The sequence below is a fragment of the Sphaerodactylus townsendi genome, linkage group LG06, assembly GCF_021028975.2.
Source record: "Sphaerodactylus townsendi isolate TG3544 linkage group LG06, MPM_Stown_v2.3, whole genome shotgun sequence".
NCBI classification, from domain to species: Eukaryota; Metazoa; Chordata; class Lepidosauria; order Squamata; family Sphaerodactylidae; genus Sphaerodactylus; species Sphaerodactylus townsendi.
Window position 1 is genome coordinate 54,500,661 of NC_059430.1, and position 19,886 is coordinate 54,520,546.

At 41.3% G+C, this 19,886-nt stretch overlaps 1 protein-coding gene across 5 annotated transcripts in view; it reads right to left on the minus strand.

Moving 5' to 3' along the window:
• SYT1 (synaptotagmin 1) overlaps window positions 1-19,886 on the minus strand; it is a 457,966-nt gene that overhangs the window by 109,522 nt on the left and 328,558 nt on the right. For 4 of the 5 annotated variants that reach the window (XM_048500323.1, XM_048500324.1, XM_048500327.1 and 1 more), the window contains 2 exons: window positions 12,453-12,575; window positions 2,134-2,301 (listed from right to left, as the gene is read on the minus strand). In XM_048500323.1, the coding sequence (XP_048356280.1) occupies window positions 2,134-2,301; window positions 12,453-12,575 (291 nt within the window). The remainder of the gene's footprint in view (window positions 1-2,133; window positions 2,302-12,452; window positions 12,576-19,886) is intronic. The other variant, XM_048500328.1, reaches the window with a different exon arrangement.

Here is a 19,886-nt window from a genome sequence, read left to right on the forward strand (position 1 = left end):
CAATGTTGTTATAACTGGGGACCCCAGATTCTCCCTTTAAGGTGGATTTAAAAGGAGAATCTGGGCTCCCTAGTTTAAACACCATTGAAAGTAATGCTGTTTGGGGGTGGATTCCAGCATCACAGCAGCCACCCATGGGGAGGGGATTTTGCACCGGGCTCCATTTTTCCTAGCTACACCTCTGCCCAGAGGGGAGGGCAGAAGGGACTGCCAGCTGGCAGCCCAGCCAGTGGGGGGGGGGCAGGGCAGGGGAGTTGCTGTCCCTGGCCATGGAGAGCTGCTTTTATAAGCACTGAGGTTGGGGGCGGGGTTTATGGAGGTGTGGTCATGCCCCCAGGGGTGTGTGTGTGTGTGGGCCTGCCCTCTGAACCCACCCCATAAAAATCTATACCTACATTACTGGACCCAGGTCCAAATCCCCACTCATGCCATGGAAGCTTACTGGGTGACCTTGGCCCAGTCATACTCTCTCAGCCTAACCTGCCTCACAAGGTTGTGATAATAAAATGGAGAAGAGAGGAATGGTGTCAGTTGCTTTGGGTCCTCATTGGGAGAACACTGGGTACAAATGAAGTAAATAAATGTATTTAGAGGTAAAGAAGCTGCATAGTTTGGTGGACTGTGGTCATCTTGATTGACTCAACAGATCTATTTACTTGGACAGTGAAGATGCTGGTTGTATCTTCTCTTTTGCACACTATACATGCATGAGAAATTTATTGTTTTGTTTATTTTAAATATACTTAATAAAAGAGCTTTTCCTTCTTTACTGTTCAAAAGGGGGGAGTATTATTTTTATGGACATCTTAAAGAAAAAACAAACTTATGTCAGCAGTAGCAGTGGGGGCCTCGAGGGATCTCTTTTTTGCTGAGTGATTTCATAGCCTGAATCTCTTATTGTCCCTGCTTTCAAACTAGAGCTGTCATTATAAGTCTAAGCATACAGAAAGAACAGCCGATAGCTATTTAAGTGCAGTGAACATTTCAGTCCAGAACCCTTCCAAGTATGTTCAACTATGCTGCTTTTACATTGCTGGAACTTCACCAAGTCTCTTGATTTGCTTTCTCTTTGCCCACTATTGCATAGATATTTGAATTACCATGCTGTACTGACAGAGGTTTACTGTCAGATTCAGAGGTGAAAGGGTTATGAGAAAGGAAGTACATAATTCATTTTACAGCCTCCCCAACCCCTAGATATCCTACTGATTTCTTCTTCCCAAATTTTTCATTTTGTCACTTCTAAATATTGGAGATGTTATGTATCTAGCAAATTATGTTTTCCTGTTTATTCTATCTAGCTTACTAATGTCAAGCTTGCCCAGCAAACGTACAGTTCAAAACTCTAAAGTCATGGAAAGATCAACATTCCAGATACATTTAAGGATGCGTCACTGCAAAAACCATAATTCTGTCTATTTAAGATAACTAGAAAAGCAATAATATGTGCATTATGGCCACAACTGTTCACAGAGAGATTCATGTTTCATGTTACCTTTGTTTATCCATTAATTTGTGCATGTATGTGTGGCGGGGAGATGATTGTAATAAATTCTGAACAAGTTCTTTTGGGAACTCAGTGAAAAATAAAGGATTCCTGGGACTGAGCAGTGCCAGGGCAGTGAAAAATAAAGGCGTCCTGGCACGGAGCTCCTAGCACTTTCCATAAGTAGGAGCTGCAGCAGCAATTCATTTAGATGGATATGAGACTGAGGAAGACATCATAGTTCTTTCCCAATCAAAGCAGATTAAATAACACTATCAACAAAAGGGTCAGTGAGGAGCTGGATCCCCTGAAATGTCATTTCAGGAAGGAAGTTTTACTATGAAATCCAAAAAGTCCATTGATATAGAACAAGATTGTAATGTTCTGACAATTTCAGAGACTCCAGAATCAAGGCCAGATACATAAAAGATGTACAACAGTAGAGCTCACAATGGTATTATACCACTGGTAATAATCCTTAACTACATTTTTCATTATGGGCAATCTCCTAAATGTCTGTGAAAGAAAAAGCCATTGTGCCTGGGGTCACCAATTAACTAGGACGTACCATGTGATACAGTATGGGATTAACCTTGAGTATACATCACAAACAATAAAAGGGTGCCGTGTAACTATCAAAAGAATACCTTAAATGTAAATTGCTCATTGAAGACAGGGTTAAGGGTTTTCCTGTGAACTTTTGTTTCATATTTCTTCTTCTTATCTGGAAGCAGGTATACTTTCACATAGGGATCAGATGTACCACCCATATCTAATGCAGGCAGTTCAGCAGCCTGAATAATCCCCACCAAAAGCTGGAAAAAGATTGAGAGAGAGAGAGGGAAAGAATCAGCTAGTCAGAATATCAAACAGGCATTTAAGCACACCTTGCAAGTACTAGCTTTTGGCTGTTCTACATATAAATGCAAGTTCACAAACATACGTCAATATATGCATTCACACACATATGCGCACACACTTCTGAGGTTATAAAGAAGCTGTAAGAACCAAAGAACTGAAAAATGATGCCCAGCTGTAGAAAAGAACAAACCCTCAAATTGTAGCAGATGCAGACTTCAAAAAGCTGTTGTTAAGCAGATAAGAGGCATTTAATGCATAGTTGATTTCAGCTATATTTGGTTGTTAAAATTTGTACTGAAGACAGCAGTTCAGCTGCTTTCAAACAGATCCCCCCCATGTATTTGAAGAAGGTCTTGGCAATCTTTTTTTAAAAATCTTCAATAATTATAAAAAGCTATCATTAAAAATGCATATTTATACAGGCATGTATAAGGAACAGTTCTTTAGCAACTCTTGATTGATGAAATTTAGAGTTACAGTATTATGTACAATCAGGATATCCTGTCTCAAAAAATAAAGGAATGGATGACTAAATCAACAGAAACAAATAATACTTTCACAGAAATATTCTTCTCTGCTTTTATCTTCTCTTATAAGAAACTCACATTGATTTAATAAGTCACCATTGTAGTCATAGTGACTGTGTGTGTGTTTGTGTGACAGACCCTCCCCCACGTCCCACCCCAGTGACAAAACAAAGACACAGTGCTTGCAATATATAACAATTCCACTAGTAACACTACAAAATGCAAACACAAGTTCGACTACAGTAAATTTGAAAAATAAAATAGAAACATGTTCAGAGTTTACTTATAGGAGATTTCTGTTTTGGGAGTGGGTCTGGGAAGTAATATCAAGTAATTTTGCAAGTTGATCAAAAGGTGTGGTAAATTTAGAAGTGAGTCCTGAAAAACTACAGTAATTTTAGAAGTGGGTGTCCTTTCAAAAAGTTTGAGAATGTAAGAGAGAAGAAAGTTAGAATGTAAGAAAATCAGAAAATAGGAAAGGAAAAAGAAGAAAAGAGAACAAGACAGATAAAGAAGAAAGTAAGCTAAAATAAACTAATTAATATCAACTAATTCTGCTAGTTGGTATTAATAGATCCATAGTGCAAAATGTTTCATTTATTCCCCCCCACCTCCGCCATTTTATATCCCACTCTCCCTCCACTGTGAAGCCCAGAGCAACTTTCAACAAGTTAAAATATACATAGTACATACAATAAAAACAATACATAATAATTGGGTATAGATTAATAATAAAACAAGATTTAAAATCCAGTTTCACTGAAGCCACTGTAAGCTTGACTATTATTCTGGTCTATCCACTTTCTAAAATTGTAATTCACCATTCAGTACACATTTTAATTTCAGATTGAAAAAACAACATTTAAGAATATGTGCACGCTTAATTTAGACGAATTCTCAAACTTTGCCTAATATGTGCCAATAAGAAGAACATATTATTTTGGTGAAAACCATAACTACACACTATCAAATAGGAAATCTGTGTTAAATGGGAAACCCAATCTAGATTTCAGAGCATCCTGTTTAGTGTCATAACAGTCAAATATCCAAATCAGAACTAGAATTACAAGCATGTGAAATTGAAATTAAAACTAATTCTATAGTAGAGTGTTATCTTGGGAGCCATTTTAATTATGAGGCTTTATAATTTTAATTTAAATGAATGAAGTGACATTTGTATTCACTAATTTTGTCCTTTTGTTCAGCTGTTCTCATTTTTACTCATTGTAATTCCAGATGTGTAGAAGTTCAAAAATACATTGATGGTCTCCATATTGACATCAAAACTTAGGCCGTTTCCGCATGGCAGCGGAAACGGCTGGGTCGGCGCTTCTCGCGCCGACCCGAAGATGCTGGGACCGTCCGCACGGACGGTCCCGGGAAGAGGCGGGCAGCCGGCGCCGCGGAGCGCTGGCGCCCGCACGACCCGGCTTGTCCCTGGGCCTCCGGCGCGTCGCGGAGGCCTGGGGACACGCCCCCTGGCCCTGCGCGCCTGCTCGAGCAGCGCAGGGCAGGGGGGCGTGTCCCCAGGCCTCGGCGATGCGCCGGAGGCCCAGGGACAAGGTGAGTGCCAGGTGGGGGAGTCGAAGTGAAGCCGCTGCCGTTCGCTCGGCAGCGGCTTCACTGCGGCGTTTCCCCAAAAAGAGCGCTAGGAAGCGCTCTGGGGAAACGCTGGCTCCAGGCCGAATGCGAATGGCGGCCTGGAGACGGTGTTTTTACCGTCTCCAGGCCGTCATTTTCTGCCCGTGCGGAAACGGCCTTACATATCAAAGAGTATAAATGCTGAAAAAGAACAAAGAGTTGCTTTCTTACATTAGGCCTGCTGGACATGGATAGAATCCTTAGAACAGCCTCCAGCAGTAGTGGGCAGGGGGAGGGGAGGGGGAGGGGAGGGGGAGATGAGCCAGCTGTTCTGTGAGTGTCATCCATCTTTATGCTCTTAGAGCTCTTGTACCTTTCTAGAGTACATGACTGACTGCTATATAACAGGCATAACAATGGGAAAGTTGGCTCAGTGATGGGAAAGTTGCACCTGTCCATCTTGCTGCTGCTGCAGGCATTGGAAAAGACCCAAGGCCTGAAAGACCATTTCTAGGTGTTGTTTCCAGAATTCTCCCCATTGCAAATATTTAATAAATGTGAAAACTGTGTCAGCAGATTAGAAAATCCCATTTTATTAGGAGCAGAACTGTTAAGCATTGTAGTTTTCATCTGGCTATACAGCCTTGCCACTTTGATCATGAACTCTTAGAACAGGAAGTCTTAACTACTCTCTTTTCCTCCTTTCTCTCCTTTCTCAAACAGTACTTCTCTTCTCATACTGAACAGAGGCATTGATTACAATGTCTGTAGAAAAAAACAGGTAGCGGGCATTGGAACTCAATCAACAGAACACACACATTATGATCAGATTATAAGAATGGGAAAAATAAAAGATAACCTGGTATGTAATTAGGTCAGAGTTGAAGGTGAACATTCACTCATGGACCATGGACTGCCATATAGTTCTTTCTGCTCATGTGCTTACTTGTCCAGACCTTTCTCGTGTGTCAGTGTGTCTAGGATTATACTCTGGGACCTCTTCCATATCGAGTCTATGCTGTTTCACTAGGCCACTGTCCTAAATGAGCCCACTTTAGTTCTCATCTACATAGTTTGTGAGGGGTGGGTGGATGGTAGGGTGCATGCTGGGAGTAGGCTGCCATACTGCCATCATAAGTCTAACATCCTTGTGTGGGTGTACAATGAAGGATTTGTTCTATACAGTAGGAGACATACTTTTAAAACCTGTGCCTCACCCTTTGGTATGGAATTACTGTTTCCAGAAGAATAACCATAGGTAGTATGTAACTTGTAGGGATCCATTTGAACCTTATGTTGTTTTCCATAGCAATGTCTTTTTTCCCTCACTAATCTAAAACAAAGATTCTGGTGCTCATGAGTTACTAATTGTGCTTTCAGCTGATGCTTGCACTTGTAACCCTCTCCATTGCAGGAGGGGATCATGGCACCACAACTTTGCATGCAAAAGGTCACAAGCTCAGTCGCCAGCATCTCCTTTTAAAAAGATCAGGACTTAAACCCTTTGTGATGTCTTCCATAATGCATGGCAAAAATAAGAACATAAGAACATAAGAACAAGCCAGCTGGATCAGACCAGAGTCCATCTAGTCCAGCTTTCTGCTACTCGCAGTGGCCCACCAGGTGCCTTTGGGAGTTCACATGCAGGATGTGAACGCAATGGCCTTCTGCGGCTGTTGCTCCCAAGCACCTGGTCTGTTAAGGCATTTGCAATCTCAGATCAAGAGGATCAAGATTGGTAGCCATAAATCGACTTCTCCTCCATAAATCTGTCCAAGCCCCTTTTAAAGCTATCCAGGTTAGTGGCCATCACCACCTCCTGTGGCAACACATTCCAAACACCAATCACACGTTGCGTGAAGAAGTGTTTCCTTTTATTAGTCCTAATTCTTCCCCCCAGCATTTTCAATGTATGCCCCCTGGTTCTAGTATTGTGAGAAACAGAGAAAAATTTCTCTCTGTCCACATTTTCTACCCCATGCATAATTTTATAGACTTCAATCATGTCCCCCCTCAGACGTCTCCTCTCCAAGCTAAAGAGTCCCAAACGCTGCAGCCTCTCCTCATAAGGAAGGTGCTCCAGTCCCTCAATCATCCTCTTTGCCCTTCTCTGCACTTTTTCTATCTCTTCAATATCCTTTTTGAGATGTGGCGACCAGAACTGAACACAGTACTCCAAGTGCGGTCGCACCACGGCTTTATATAAGGGCATGACAATCTTTGCAGTTTTATTCTCAATTCCTTTCCTAATTATCCCCAGCATAGAGTTTGCCTTTTTTTTTACAGCTGCCATGCATTGAGTTGACATTCCCATGGAACTATCAACTAAGACGCCCAAATCCCTTTCCTGGTCTGTGACTGATAGCACTGACCCCTGTAGCGTGTATGTGAAGTTTGGATTTTTTGCCGCTATGTGCATCACTTTACATTTTGCTACATTGAACTGCATTTGCCATTTCTTAGCCCACTCACCTAATTTATCAAAGTCCGCTTGGAGCTCTTCGCAATCCTTTGCGGTTCTCACCACACTATATAATTTGGTATCATCTGCAAACTTGGCCACCACGCTACCCACCCCTACTTCCAGGTCATTTATGAATAGGTTAAAGAGCACTGGTCCCAATACGGATCCTTGGGGGACACCACTCCTTACATCTCTCCATTGTGAGAATTTCCCATTTACACCCACTCTTTGCTTCCTGTTTCTCAACCAGTTTTTAATCCATAGGAGGACTTCCCCTCTTATTCCTTGATTGCTGAGTTTTCTCAATAGTCTCTGGTGAGGAACTTTGTCAAAAGCCTTTTGAAAATCCAAGTAGACAATGTCCACTGGTTCCCCCTTATCCACATGCCTGTTTACACCCTCAAAGAACTCTAGTAAGTTTGTAAGACAGGATTTGCCTCTGCAAAAGCCATGCTGACTCTTTCTCAGCAGGTCTTGCTTTTCTACATGTTTAATAATTTTATCTTTAATGATAGATTCTACTAATTTGCCAGGAACAGATGTCAAACTGACTGGCCTGTAATTTCCCGGGTCCCCCCTAGATCCTTTCTTAAAGATTGGTGTGACATTGGCCATCTTCCAGTCTTCAGGGATGGAGCCTGATTTCAGGGATAAGTTGCATATTAAAGTGAGAAGATCAGCAATTTCATGCTTGAGCTCTTTAAGAACTCTTGGGTGAATGCAATCTGGGCCAGGGGATTTGGTAGCATTTAGTTTATCAATGGCTGCCAGAACTTCTTCCTTGTCTACCACTATCATCGCTAGTTCCTCAGAATCGCCTCCTAAGAAGCTTGGTTCAGGTGCAGGAATGTTCCTCACCTCCTCTTGGGTGAAGACAGATGCAAAGAATTCATTCAGCTTCTCTGCAATCTCCCTGCCTGCACAGGACATGCAAATCATCTTGCTGTGAACAAGGGTAATAAGAGAGTGACACTGAATTACTTTGTAGGCTGGAAACCAGTAATTGCAATCAGCAGGACAGCCAAAAGGGGTCCAGAAAACTTCAAACTCTCAAAGTGTGCTCTAGGAGCTACAAGCCATTCCATCTTCTGTATCTGCCAGGAGATCCAGACATTAAAAGACATCAGAAGACAGCAAAGGGAAGCAAAGAGGTACAGTCAATCCATAGGATGCTTAGGAACTAGAAGGGAAAAGGATCCTAGGGGTTGTTGATGAGTTGGAGGGAAAGGAGGTAGTGCAAAAACCCAGGATACCTTGAGAGAGAGGTCAGCCTCTCTTCACATGCTGCAGCTCCAAAAACTATCACACCTGCTTCCAGAGCAGTTCTCCATGAATGACTCCTGTACTGCAGCTGGGTGTCATGACTATAAAGCATATTTTACTTACAAATACTGCCTTAACTATTTGTCAGGCAAAAAAATTATTCTTTCAAGATATTGTTGTTGGCCTGGCCTGTAGAGTTTGTGATTGTGGAGTTTGTGTTTATGACTGTCAGTGACAGCAATGTGATAAGATCGCAAATCTCGGTGACCTGCACATTCCATCTACAGTACATACTCTAATATAAGCCAACCCGAATATAAGCCGAGGCACCTAATTTTACCACAAAAAACTGGGAAATTTATTGACTCGAGTATAAGTCTTCGAACTTGACTCAGTAGCAGCTTAAACAGAAGATTTGGGAGCAAGATGAGATAGAGTTGCTTAACAGAGTTTGCATTAGGGACGAGCAGCTTTCCAGCACTCTAGGAACACAAATGAACCACTGTTTTCCTCCATATGTAGGCCCCTTCCGCACAGGCAAAATAATGCGTTTTCAAACCACTTTCACAACTGTTTGCAAGTGGATTTTGCTATTCTGCACAGCTTCAAAGAGCACTGAAAGCAGTTTGAAAGTGCATTATTTTGCATGTGCGTAATGAGCCGTAGAATATGTAGAATAATTCTGGGATTCACAGCCATGCCAGCCTAAAATTTGCTCCAAAGAAAGTCTTCAGCAACATCAGTATTTGGCAGTAAACTATTGTATGAAAAATTGTATTCATCTATAATGCAATACACCAATAACCCTTAGGAGAGAAATCCCTTGGTTTCTTTTAACACACATACACACATGCACACATAACCTAGTTGTAATGCTATGTAGGCTGTCCTTACAGCTTGTTTTTACGGCTCTCTGGTGAGTTAGAAAAAAAGCAGCAACATGCTTACCAGATCCTCACAGCAGCCCCAGCTCCGGTCACCATCTTGGAATTACCATATATATTCGAGTATAAGCCGAATGGGGCTTTTTCAGCATTAAAAATGTGCTGAAAAAGTTGGCTTATACTCAAGTATATACGGTACCTATTAGACATGTTGGGTATTATGTGTGTGCTGTTTGTACTGGTTAAGGTGAAATCATGAAATCATTTGGCCATCACTATGCATTGATTGGGGCCTCCTTGGCAGTGGCGTATCTGCCTAGGGATGGGGGTACCCTCTGTCCCTGGGCATCACTAATCTGGTCACGTGTGACATAAAATTGGCCCCCCATGTGACCAGGGAGGTGGCAAGGCAGCAGGCAGTCCTGCTGCCTCGTCGTCTTCAGGAGCTCTCGGCCTCGCCCATGTCATCATCTATGTGGGCAGGGCCAAGGAAGCCTGAGGACACCGCCCCCCAAACCTTGCCCCCCCTTCCCGGCTCCCAGCTGGCAGTCCCTTCTGCCCTTTTCTCTGGGGAGAGCAGAAGCAACTGCAAGGCTCCATCATTTTCTCCTTTGCTTTTATAAGCATAGGGGAAGGGTTAGGGGGCCCACCCCCATGCTTATAAAAGCAAAGGAGATGACAATGGAGCCTTGCAGTTGCATCTGCTCTCCCCAGAGGGGAGGGCAGAAGGGGATGCCAGTGGGCAGCTGGGAAGGAGGAAGGACAAGGCCTGGGGGCAGGGCGAGGCTGGGCTGGCCCCCCTGAGCCCTGCTCCCAGGCATAGTGGGGGTGCCTGGAGAGCGGCTGTCACCAGGCACCATTCCCCCTCCCCCATACGCCTCTGCTCCTTGGAATAGACAAATTATTTGCAAACCACTTTGAGAGTATTGTCAGACTGACATGACAATGTGAATGTCTCTATATTGGTCTTTCTACAATTATTGTTGTGGTGTGGTTTAAGATTACAACTAGTTCAGCTTAACACTGCAACTGAAGTAGCCATCTAGCATAGCAGAACTTTAGGACTGGCTTGCCCATCTATGACTTTTAGTTAATAAAGGGGTCATGCAATTCATTTTTCTTTACAAATTTTCTCTATATTGTTCTAGAATATTTTTATCATCCAGTCCTGAGTTTTAGTTCTGTTCCTAACAATCATTAGTAAGTAACTGCGTTTCTAGGTTATTGCTCTATGAGTGTCTGCTTTTTAGAAAAATAACTGTACCATATCACTCAATGTGTCATACAGTAACTAAACAAAATATGAATGCATAATCAATGCTACTGACCATCCTAATTGCCCCAAGAATATAATCTAAGATTTCATTTCAAATACAAACTCTTTAAAACAAGTCCTCAAAGCTAGCATGACACTGTGTTAATAAAATTCATAACTTTTTTTGCTCTCCATCTATTGAGGAAGGTCAAATTTATTTATCACAAAAGATTCACAACTTTTTCTCTTTTTCCTCCCTTTTACATCTTTTGCTCTTTGAACATTTAAGTTTCTTACTGATTTCAAGAGATTCTAGTGATATAGAGTGGCTAACTAAAGAGCTCACAAACTACTTCTGCATACCTTTGCTTTTTGAACATAAAAAAAACTTCTATAGGCTCTTCAGTTCTTTTATGCCTTCTCTAAAAAGTAGAATTGATGACGGGACTTAACTGGGAAGAGTTACAGAATATAGAGTACAATCTCATTGTTGTGGGGAAAAAGACTGATGGTATTCTTGCTATGCAGCAAGCAGCATCCAGAAAATGCTTAAGTGTGGGCTACACTGAGATGCCTTAAACAAACCTCATTACGTTTTTGGCCAAAAAACAAGTGACACGGGCTGTGCTGCCGGCAGACAGGGTGTGATCAGGTCCAGCCTGATCTTTGTTCTGCACAAAGCCATCCAAAAGGGCTTACTCCAATTACTGCTGACTGCTGCAAGAGAACAAAATTCAACCACTGTAATACATTCTGGGGTTCTGGTGCAAGCAAATAATACTAATAATTACCAAATATAGGATATATGTAGATGATCACTGACCATGTAATAATTTATCATAGCTATCAAGCAGTTATTGACATTGTCCTGCTAAGTTGTTAAGAAAACCTTATCACACAGTGGCACTTTATCAGAAATTCAGGAAAACACATTAGTAATAAGATTTTCTTCATCACCCAGCAGGACAGTAGAGATGACCCAACCACCAAATGGTTATCTTAAGGGCCAGTCTGTCCACTTTACTCAGACAACTGCTTAGAGTGCCAGAGATGCAGGGGCATAAAACAAGCCCTGTTGTAACGCTGCCAGTGATGTTGGGGTCTGCCACAATAAGGGATGGGGCCTCTTCCTTCCCTCTAACTCCTTAGCCAGTTTATGCCTCTCAATATAGCCCTGTTGTGAGGAGTGGCACTACAGAAAACTGCAGCCCTGGTCCTAGTGGCAACAGCTTCTCCAAGGTACATGGGGAAAAGGCAGCAATAGGTTCCCTGAAGTGTGGTGGGGGAGAAGGGGGGGGAGGTGGAATGGTGGGAGTGCTAAAGTCATCTGCCTAGGGTGCTCATAATCCTTTTGAAGGCCATGGTTATCTATTATGATAATTTCCATGAATGGTCATCCCTATTCATCCAGCATCACAGATGAGTATGTATTCAGTATACATTATGTCACACTGTAATACTTGGGATGCAGTTATTAACAACTGTATGTTAACAAACGCAGACATTGTTGTAGTTCTAAGGCTTTACTTCTCTTCCTTTCTTGCTACAACTGCAGCTGCTTCAAATGCTGTCATGTACTTTTAGTGACCAAGTATAATTTAGAGCACCACAAACTTCAGTTGACAGTTTTGCTTCTTTTGCAATTTCACATACAAAAACTGGAGATTTCTTATAAAAGCCTCCAGAAGTTAAACATTTGCACCATTTCTATGATATCTCCTTAACACTATTAATTACCAGGCAATTACACTTTTGATTCTCCATGATCAGTAATTCATTTTTTATATATTTTAAAAGAAAAAATATATGCCACCTGCTCCAAGTCCTGCTTGATGCATCCAACAAAGTGAAAACAAATACAGCAATATCATAACAACAACAAAAGTAACTATAAATACTAAAATAAGTCATGGCATACATAGACATATCCAGCAGCCTAGAATGGTATCTATATAACTGTCTTCAGGCTAGAAATAGACTATTAAAACAGCTTTTTTTAAAAAAAGTTTCCCCTGTTAAAAACCTGGGATTTTGCCCAGAGGATATTTGAGAGGTTTCAGAAATGAGCATTGAATATACAACTGTGTCACAGTCACTCATACAACACTCTCTCATCCCTCTTATTTCGAACCTGGTTGTTCTGGAAGTCATAATCCAAAGAGTATTGGATTTTTCCTAATTTCTCATTTTCTTTGGGTTCTTCCTTCTCTTCCCCATCAGTCAACCCAGTTTCAGCATCATCATCCTTAAGGGCCTGTAAAGAAGGGGAAGGGGCAACAACAACAGTAATCAATATGACATCCTTTCAACCATCCCTCTGAAAAACAGGCACTCGTGCTCAATCCTATGGTGAAGCCATTAAAAGCAAGCATGATGGCAAAAAACCATATATGTTGTTGACATATATATTTATAATGCTCTGGTTGCACAAGAGAAAATTATCCTCAGCAAGCAGCAAGGAAGCAATGAAACAAAGAAAAAGCGCTTCTTGAGGATATTGCAAGCAATAATAGTTTCAAAGCCTGAAACACAAAGAGAATGTCAGCTTGATCTATTTTTTTCTAAAATTCTGATTGAATCCAATTGCCTTGTCCAGAGGCAAATGTGGATGAACATGCTATTAAATAGCTATTAAATAGGCAAGACCACACATCCATTCAATTTAAAACAGTTGTGCATGCTGTGAATTGTCTGCACAAAAGCAAAGTGTTTCTGCAGAATTACAGCTACTTAGAAAGATGTAGTTGTATATGACGTCTTCATAAAAATGAGATGCTAAACATTGTTAGGCTTTTTTCATTTATGATGACTATGGAAGCAAAGGTAACACCATGCCATTAGCAAATGCACGTTTGTAGAAAAGAAGGCCTCTTTTGTCTCCCCCTCCCCTTTTCATCTGTTCGTTTAAAGCCAAGCTGAACCAAATTGATTTAAAGATTTTGGAACAATAGAGGAATACACTGAGACTGCTACATGAAAACAGCAGCCTCGTTGTCAAAAGGCACTGCAGTTAGCAACACAATTCACACAAGAGAAAATTTATGTAGTATTAGAAAGCCCAAGTTTGTGTCTGATATTACAAGTCAAAAGCCTTACAGCACAGTTTTAAACAGATATACAGCTTTCTTAGTTCACTGAAGTCTATGACTTGAGAAAAGCATAACTCTGTCTAGAATACGCACTGTAAGGTTCCAATGCTATTAAAGCTTGGGCTAAAAATGTAACTAATGTTAGCTATGACCAACTTTTTGCATTAGATTCTCTGTGAACTAGTCAGGACTAAGTTTAGTTGTTTCGGGGCACTGTAACATTTAATTCAAGACCATTTGGGAATTTTTGTTTCAAAGTCATTTATTTATCAACTACATAGTTTTAATAAATAAGGCCTACTTTCCTCTCCTTGGTACATTAGAAGAAAGAATTAATGTCAGCTACTTTCCTGCAATTAGAATCTGACAACTGGATCCCTGTGCAGATTTATAGCCTTGCCTTTCACTTTTAGAGAAAGAACTTTAAACTTCTAAAATTTATATAAATGCCAACAACAGGTTGTGATAGCAGTCTAGGAACTGTTCCTATAAAAATAAATGAGAGTCCCCCTCAGCTTGGTTTCACAGAGGATAGGATTAAGGACACATATTACACAACCTTCACTTGCTTAATAAATTATATTAAAGGAAATTATTTAATGTTGGCTACTCTAAAGTTGTGATTACACAACATTAGTCCATTCCACACAGCTGAAATAAGATGTTTTCAGGATGCAAAAAAGCTTCCTGGGAAGGCATTCCACATAACCTTTTTATGAAGATGTCTTTAGGATGCCTTATTTCTGCTCAAGATGTCTTTTTAAAAAATGCTTCAAAGTGACCTTTTCCCTCTAAGCCACCTGCAAGATGTCTCTTGCTTGGCTGTGCGGAATACAGAGCTCCGGAAGTATCATGTTTCCTGCCCGACCATTTTGCTTTCTGGTCAGTTTCACCCTCAGCTTGTGTCCGACATTTTGCATGAAGTTCAAAGGAGTCTCCCTGTCACAGTGGCATAGCACCCATGGGGCGGTGTGTGTGTGTGATGCCCTGGGCGGAGCAGCATGGCCAAAGGCGTAGCCAGGCTGTTGAGGGGGCATGGTGGGGCTTTCTGGGGAGGGGTAGGCGACACCGCAGCAGGGGTGCAGGGCGCGCACTCGCCCATGCGCAGTTTCCCCTCGCTTTGCCTCTGCCCTGTCGCCATGTGCTGGAGGTTGCCCCAGGACGTTTGCTCTGCATGGTCCAATCCTGGGTGCCTTTTCAGCCCAAAAATACATAGTTGTACTCAGCTGGTCCTGTTGATACCGGCAATATATAGTTTCCCTTTTTTAAATTTTCAAAGAGCTATCTTTGTAGCTACACAGACACACCCAAAAGAATCTTAGCCACTTGGAAGACTGGTCTGCCATCCATTGAAAAGCTTGACATGCCCTCTATGGACTGACTTGTGTCTGAAAAGGGCAAGTTAACTCAATGCTTGTCAATGGGCAGTACATCCATCTTCTGAGTGGCTAAGATTCTCTTAGATATGTCTGCGTAGCTACAAAGATAGCTCCTCAGAAAAAAATTAGGACAACTCTATATGGCTAGAATTGGCAGGACGAGCTCAGTACAACTAAATACCTTTCAGGCTGAAAAGGTGTCCAGGATCAGAGCTTGCAGAGCAGACGTCCTGGGGCAGGGAGCAAATGGCAGCAGGGAGAATCCCCTCATCAGCATGCAAAATGTTGGGTGCAAGTGGAGGGTGAAATCTGACCAGAAAGCAAAACAGTCAGGCAGGAAACTGTTTCTTTTTTCTCCCTCTGACACCTTTGATGTCTGGAAAGCACCCAGAAGCTGCTTCTTTTTAGGACGCCCCCTGGACTTCCTATTTTGGGTGTATGGAGTGAAAAGAGGCAGTTGCCTCTTTTGAAGACAACTCACAGATTTTTGTGTGTGTGCTGTGCAGATTGGACCATTATTTATCACTTAACAAAGCAATGCAGGTGACTTGCTTCTATTATTATTCACATGGTTTCCTATAGCATAGAACAGATGAAAGAGACTGAAAAAAGTTCATGCTTGAATATTTGCTGTAAATTTATAGAATAATACCAGCAGAAGTACACCCTTATCATCTAGAGAGCTGATGTCACTCTAAGAAAATTCCAGTTCCCACTTTGAGGCCAGTAACCCTAGACCTAGCATAGGCCTGCACAATTTATTGAGCCAAATGTGGAACTCCAGGTCATTGAAGCATGAGAATTATTGGTGAGGAGAAAGAAGTTATTGGAAGGGGAAGAAATACTAATTGTTTGATTGTAAAAACTTTTACCCGGAAATAAGGAACTCTGATTTTATAAAATTTGCATCCCAATAAGTACTCTAAATATTACATTTAATTTAAATATTAAGATTCTGTTTTGTTTTTAGCTGCCTGTTTTCAGTGCTGCAAAAATGCAGATCTTTATTTTGAATGGAGAAGGTGTAGTTGGAAAATGGAAAGAGCAGCTCTGCTTTTTAACAATCGGGTAATACAATTCAGCACAAGAGGCTTTTCCCTACATGGAAAGAGTGGAAAAAACTTTCACCAAGTGAATAGTGTAATAAAGCAAGAGCCAGTGTGGCAGACAATTAGATTAGGACCAGGGAGATTAGGACCTAATCAAATCCCCTCTCTGCTAGGAAATTTGCTTGATAATCACTCTCAGCCTGACCTACCTCACATGTTGCGAGGACAGAATGAGGAAGGGAGAACCATGTATATTGCCTGAACTTTCTGAAGGAAGGGCTGGATAAAAACATTCTAGATAAATAAAATAAGAACTCTATCATAGATGGGCTGCAGTTTTCATAGCCCAGTTGTCAGATACCCTGTACCAAACCAAGAACAGATATGAGAGCCAACAAATAGGCCACTACAGTAACAGAAACTATTCAGCAGTCAGATACCAGCATCAGAGACAGCTATATGGATGGAAATACCAATGTAGAGCCCATAAACTTCCCTCTGTGACAAATAAGGAAGAAGTGCCAAGTTCCAATGTCCTTCCCTAATTAAGAGTCATACTCTGTAACACCAAAGTATCCAGCAAAGTGAGAATATTTCAGCCTGATGCAATTTGGAAGAACTATGATATCATATCTCCTTCTCCTCCAACACATTTTGACCTAATAATAGACAGATGGTGGCTGCAATTATTCTTCTAGACTCAAGACGAAGTTTTTGATAATTTTTCATTGCCACTGTTCTTCACTGATATGATTAAGTCTCTTTCTTTCCCAAAGGCTGAGCCTCAGCAAGGAATTTGCTGTACCAATACATTAAATTCAGAGTCATTAAATCAGAACTTATTACAGTGTCTCTGGAGCTGAATGCATGTGTTCCCCCCTTCCTTCGTACATAGTGAAAAAAATGGCAGCAGAAAATTATAGGAGACACAGGAGGATTGCTGTAGACTGATAAACTATGGCAGTGAAAGTTGTGATTGGAAGATACTTCAAAAATAATGGACCAAATATTTTCCAGCAACACCAACATATTTTCCGAAGTCAGTTTAGTGCAGGCCAGAATTGTGGAGGCAGCTAAAAGTGTAAAGGCCATATAAACACGATGAGATACGGAGCACACAGTAATTGAATGAGATTCCAATCTTTTCAACACCAATGGGAAAAGATATTTTCTATCTTCTCTTTTTTTGAGAGAGAGCTTTTACTTTAACTTTGATATAGCTATACAAAAAGAAAACACAAATGCATTTTTCTGTGCATATCAAAACTTGAGCTTTCTAATACTTGTTTTTTTCAAACGGATACTTGTTATGGAGAAATGGGAAAAAATTAAACCTGCAAAATAAATCAATTTAGTTCAGTCTCTTGATGTGGGTCAAAGTTGTGTATAAATTTCCACCGAGGAATCACAGATGTCAGGAGCATGACGGCGCTACCCTACACAGAGTTACTCCATCAGAATCAAAGGGCATGGCGTTGAGAAACTCTGCATAGGATTGCTCTGTAAATATATCAGAGCTTTAGGTGTGTCCAAAGAGCAAAATAAACCTACCGCAAGTGACAATCCAGAACAGTCATGAGACACAACATAGATAAGGAGGACATAGAAGGAAGAAATAAAAATTAAAACATCCACACACAAAACATTATTAAAACCATGGAGAAATGACCTTTGACAAATGCTGAACATTTTCTATTCAAATTCTTCATATTCAAAAGGTCTTGTACTTCCATCCTGGTGACTGGTAAGTTTTAAAGTAAAAGCAGCAGCACTATCCTTGCTGCGTAGCTTGGAGTGGGTGGGAGCAAGGCAAAGAGCACTATTGCTTCTGCTTTGTAAGGCAAGATTGTTTTGCAACAGCACTCTCTTCACTGTGTAGCCTGGGGGGGGGGGAACCAAGAGGAAGAGCCCCGTCACTGCTGCTTTGCAAGGCAAGATGTGTTTTGCAATAGCTTTTTCACTGCGTATCACTGGGGAGGGGGAGCCAAGGCAAAGAGCCCTGTTGCTGCTGCTCGGCAAGGTAAGTCTTTTTAAAAAAAGTAAAAGCAGCAGCACTCTCCTTGCTGTGTAGCTGCGGAGGGGGAGTCAAGGCAAACAGCCATCAAAGGGATCTTTATTACTAACTTTTTGTGCCCCGTTAACATGGTTCTCTCAAAAGATCTTCCTGCCCTCTGCCCTCACTATGGGTTGCAGTCAAGGTGTACTTCATTGCCTTCCCAGCATCACATTTTGTAGAGCAAGGCTTTAGTGCAGCCACCCAGCATCTTTCCAAGCAGAGAAAGACTGAACATTACTAAATGTGGGGATCTGATACGTAGTGCCTTACGGCTTGATGATGAAAAACTGAAATCCCTGCACAAAACACATCCATCCCATTAAAACTGTGAACCATAATGGGTGAGATGCAAACATACCCTTTCATATTGCTAAAACAGCTCAATAAATTGGTTTACTTTTACTGCCATACTTCATTTGTAAAATACATATGTGTGTTTACAGTGTTAGAAGTTGTTTTGAATTTGCAGCAGACCTAGTAACAAGAAAGAGGTGTGTGTTCATATATGTGTGTGGGGGGCATCAGGGACGTGGCCTGGGAGCAAAGGGGGTGGCAGCCCAAAGAAGTTTGAAAAGCACTGCGTTAAACAAATAAAACATATCAACAGTGGTCAATTAAACTTACTTTTAATACATTTAGGTGAAAATATTATTATTATAAATATGTCATTGCAAATATGTTTTTGTGGTTATTATAAATCTGTGTTTCTTATAGACATGCGGTTATTATAAATATGTTCAATTTGGATTACTTCCATGATCATCTGACATGCAATCTTTATAACAATCAAGATATGTATTTCCATCCCACTGAATTTATCTATGCTGAATTGGTTTGTGAGTCTCAGCCTGCAAGTCTTGTTGGAATTTTATAATGCAATGCTAAAGATATTTCCAAGACTGCTGACTTCAATGGACTTAGAAGGGTATTAATCCATTTAAGACTGCACTATTAGCTATTCTCCAGTTTCCAATAACATATTGCTTCTGTCTTTTGAACATAAACTTTATTGTTCTAATACAAGCATTTGTTATTTTCTTAGCACAATTTATTTGAGTCATACAGTGTGGTGAATTAACTCATGGAGCCAGCACGGGGCTGCGCCAGTGGATTTTTCCCTTCCACATGTTGTAAGTGGCACTTATGCATTGTGTGTGTGTGCGGGGGGGAGCAAACTAGAAGGCGGGGAGGCACTGCACAGTTCAGCGGCATCCAACCTGGAAATACTTGCCCCTTAAAGAGCTGTGCTGGCCTAAATTTGGCTGTCAGTGAAACGGAGAGAGAGTTAGGGGCATTCCTGGGTATGGAGCTGATGTTAGTCAGCTTTCAAGTAGGTACGATGACCTAGGGGCCTTGGAAGTATGCTATCCAGGAGGGTGGCCTAGCTCCATTGAGCCCTATGAAGGCTTTTTCAGATAGCTGGTTTATTTTCTTTTTTGCAGTCTCCCCATGCTGCCTAAAAGCCCTCTAGAGGTAGTGTGGCAGTGGTGCTGTACCCAGCTGCTACAACTCTGTGGATTGGGCTGCCCTATCTTATGACCTGTTTGGTTAAGGTTTAACCCCCCCCCTTCTGTTTTTTTCTCCTGTTTTATTTGTTGGCAGCAAGTGCAAGATGGCTTTCCGCATTCTACTGTGAAGTCTAGCTGTACTTTTAACAGCTTCATACAAACAGCTAACCTGCACTGTGTTCTGTGCATGACGTTGGGACTCACAGTATATGACAGCAATGTGAGAAAAGCTTCACAGAATTCTCAGCCACAGAACTGAATATAACCTGTCTGTATGTATCAGATTCCTTTCCAGGGCCTTGTGGCCCCTCCATCTTATTTAGATAATGAGCCTTCAGGACAGTATTTTTTTTTCCTGTCCCAGATTTTGAAGGTTTAGATAATGACAGCTACAAGCCTGATAAATACATAAAATGAAAAACATGTCAATCAATATATGTGCTCTATCAACTTCAGTGTGTATGGCACAGCTGCTATGTAACAG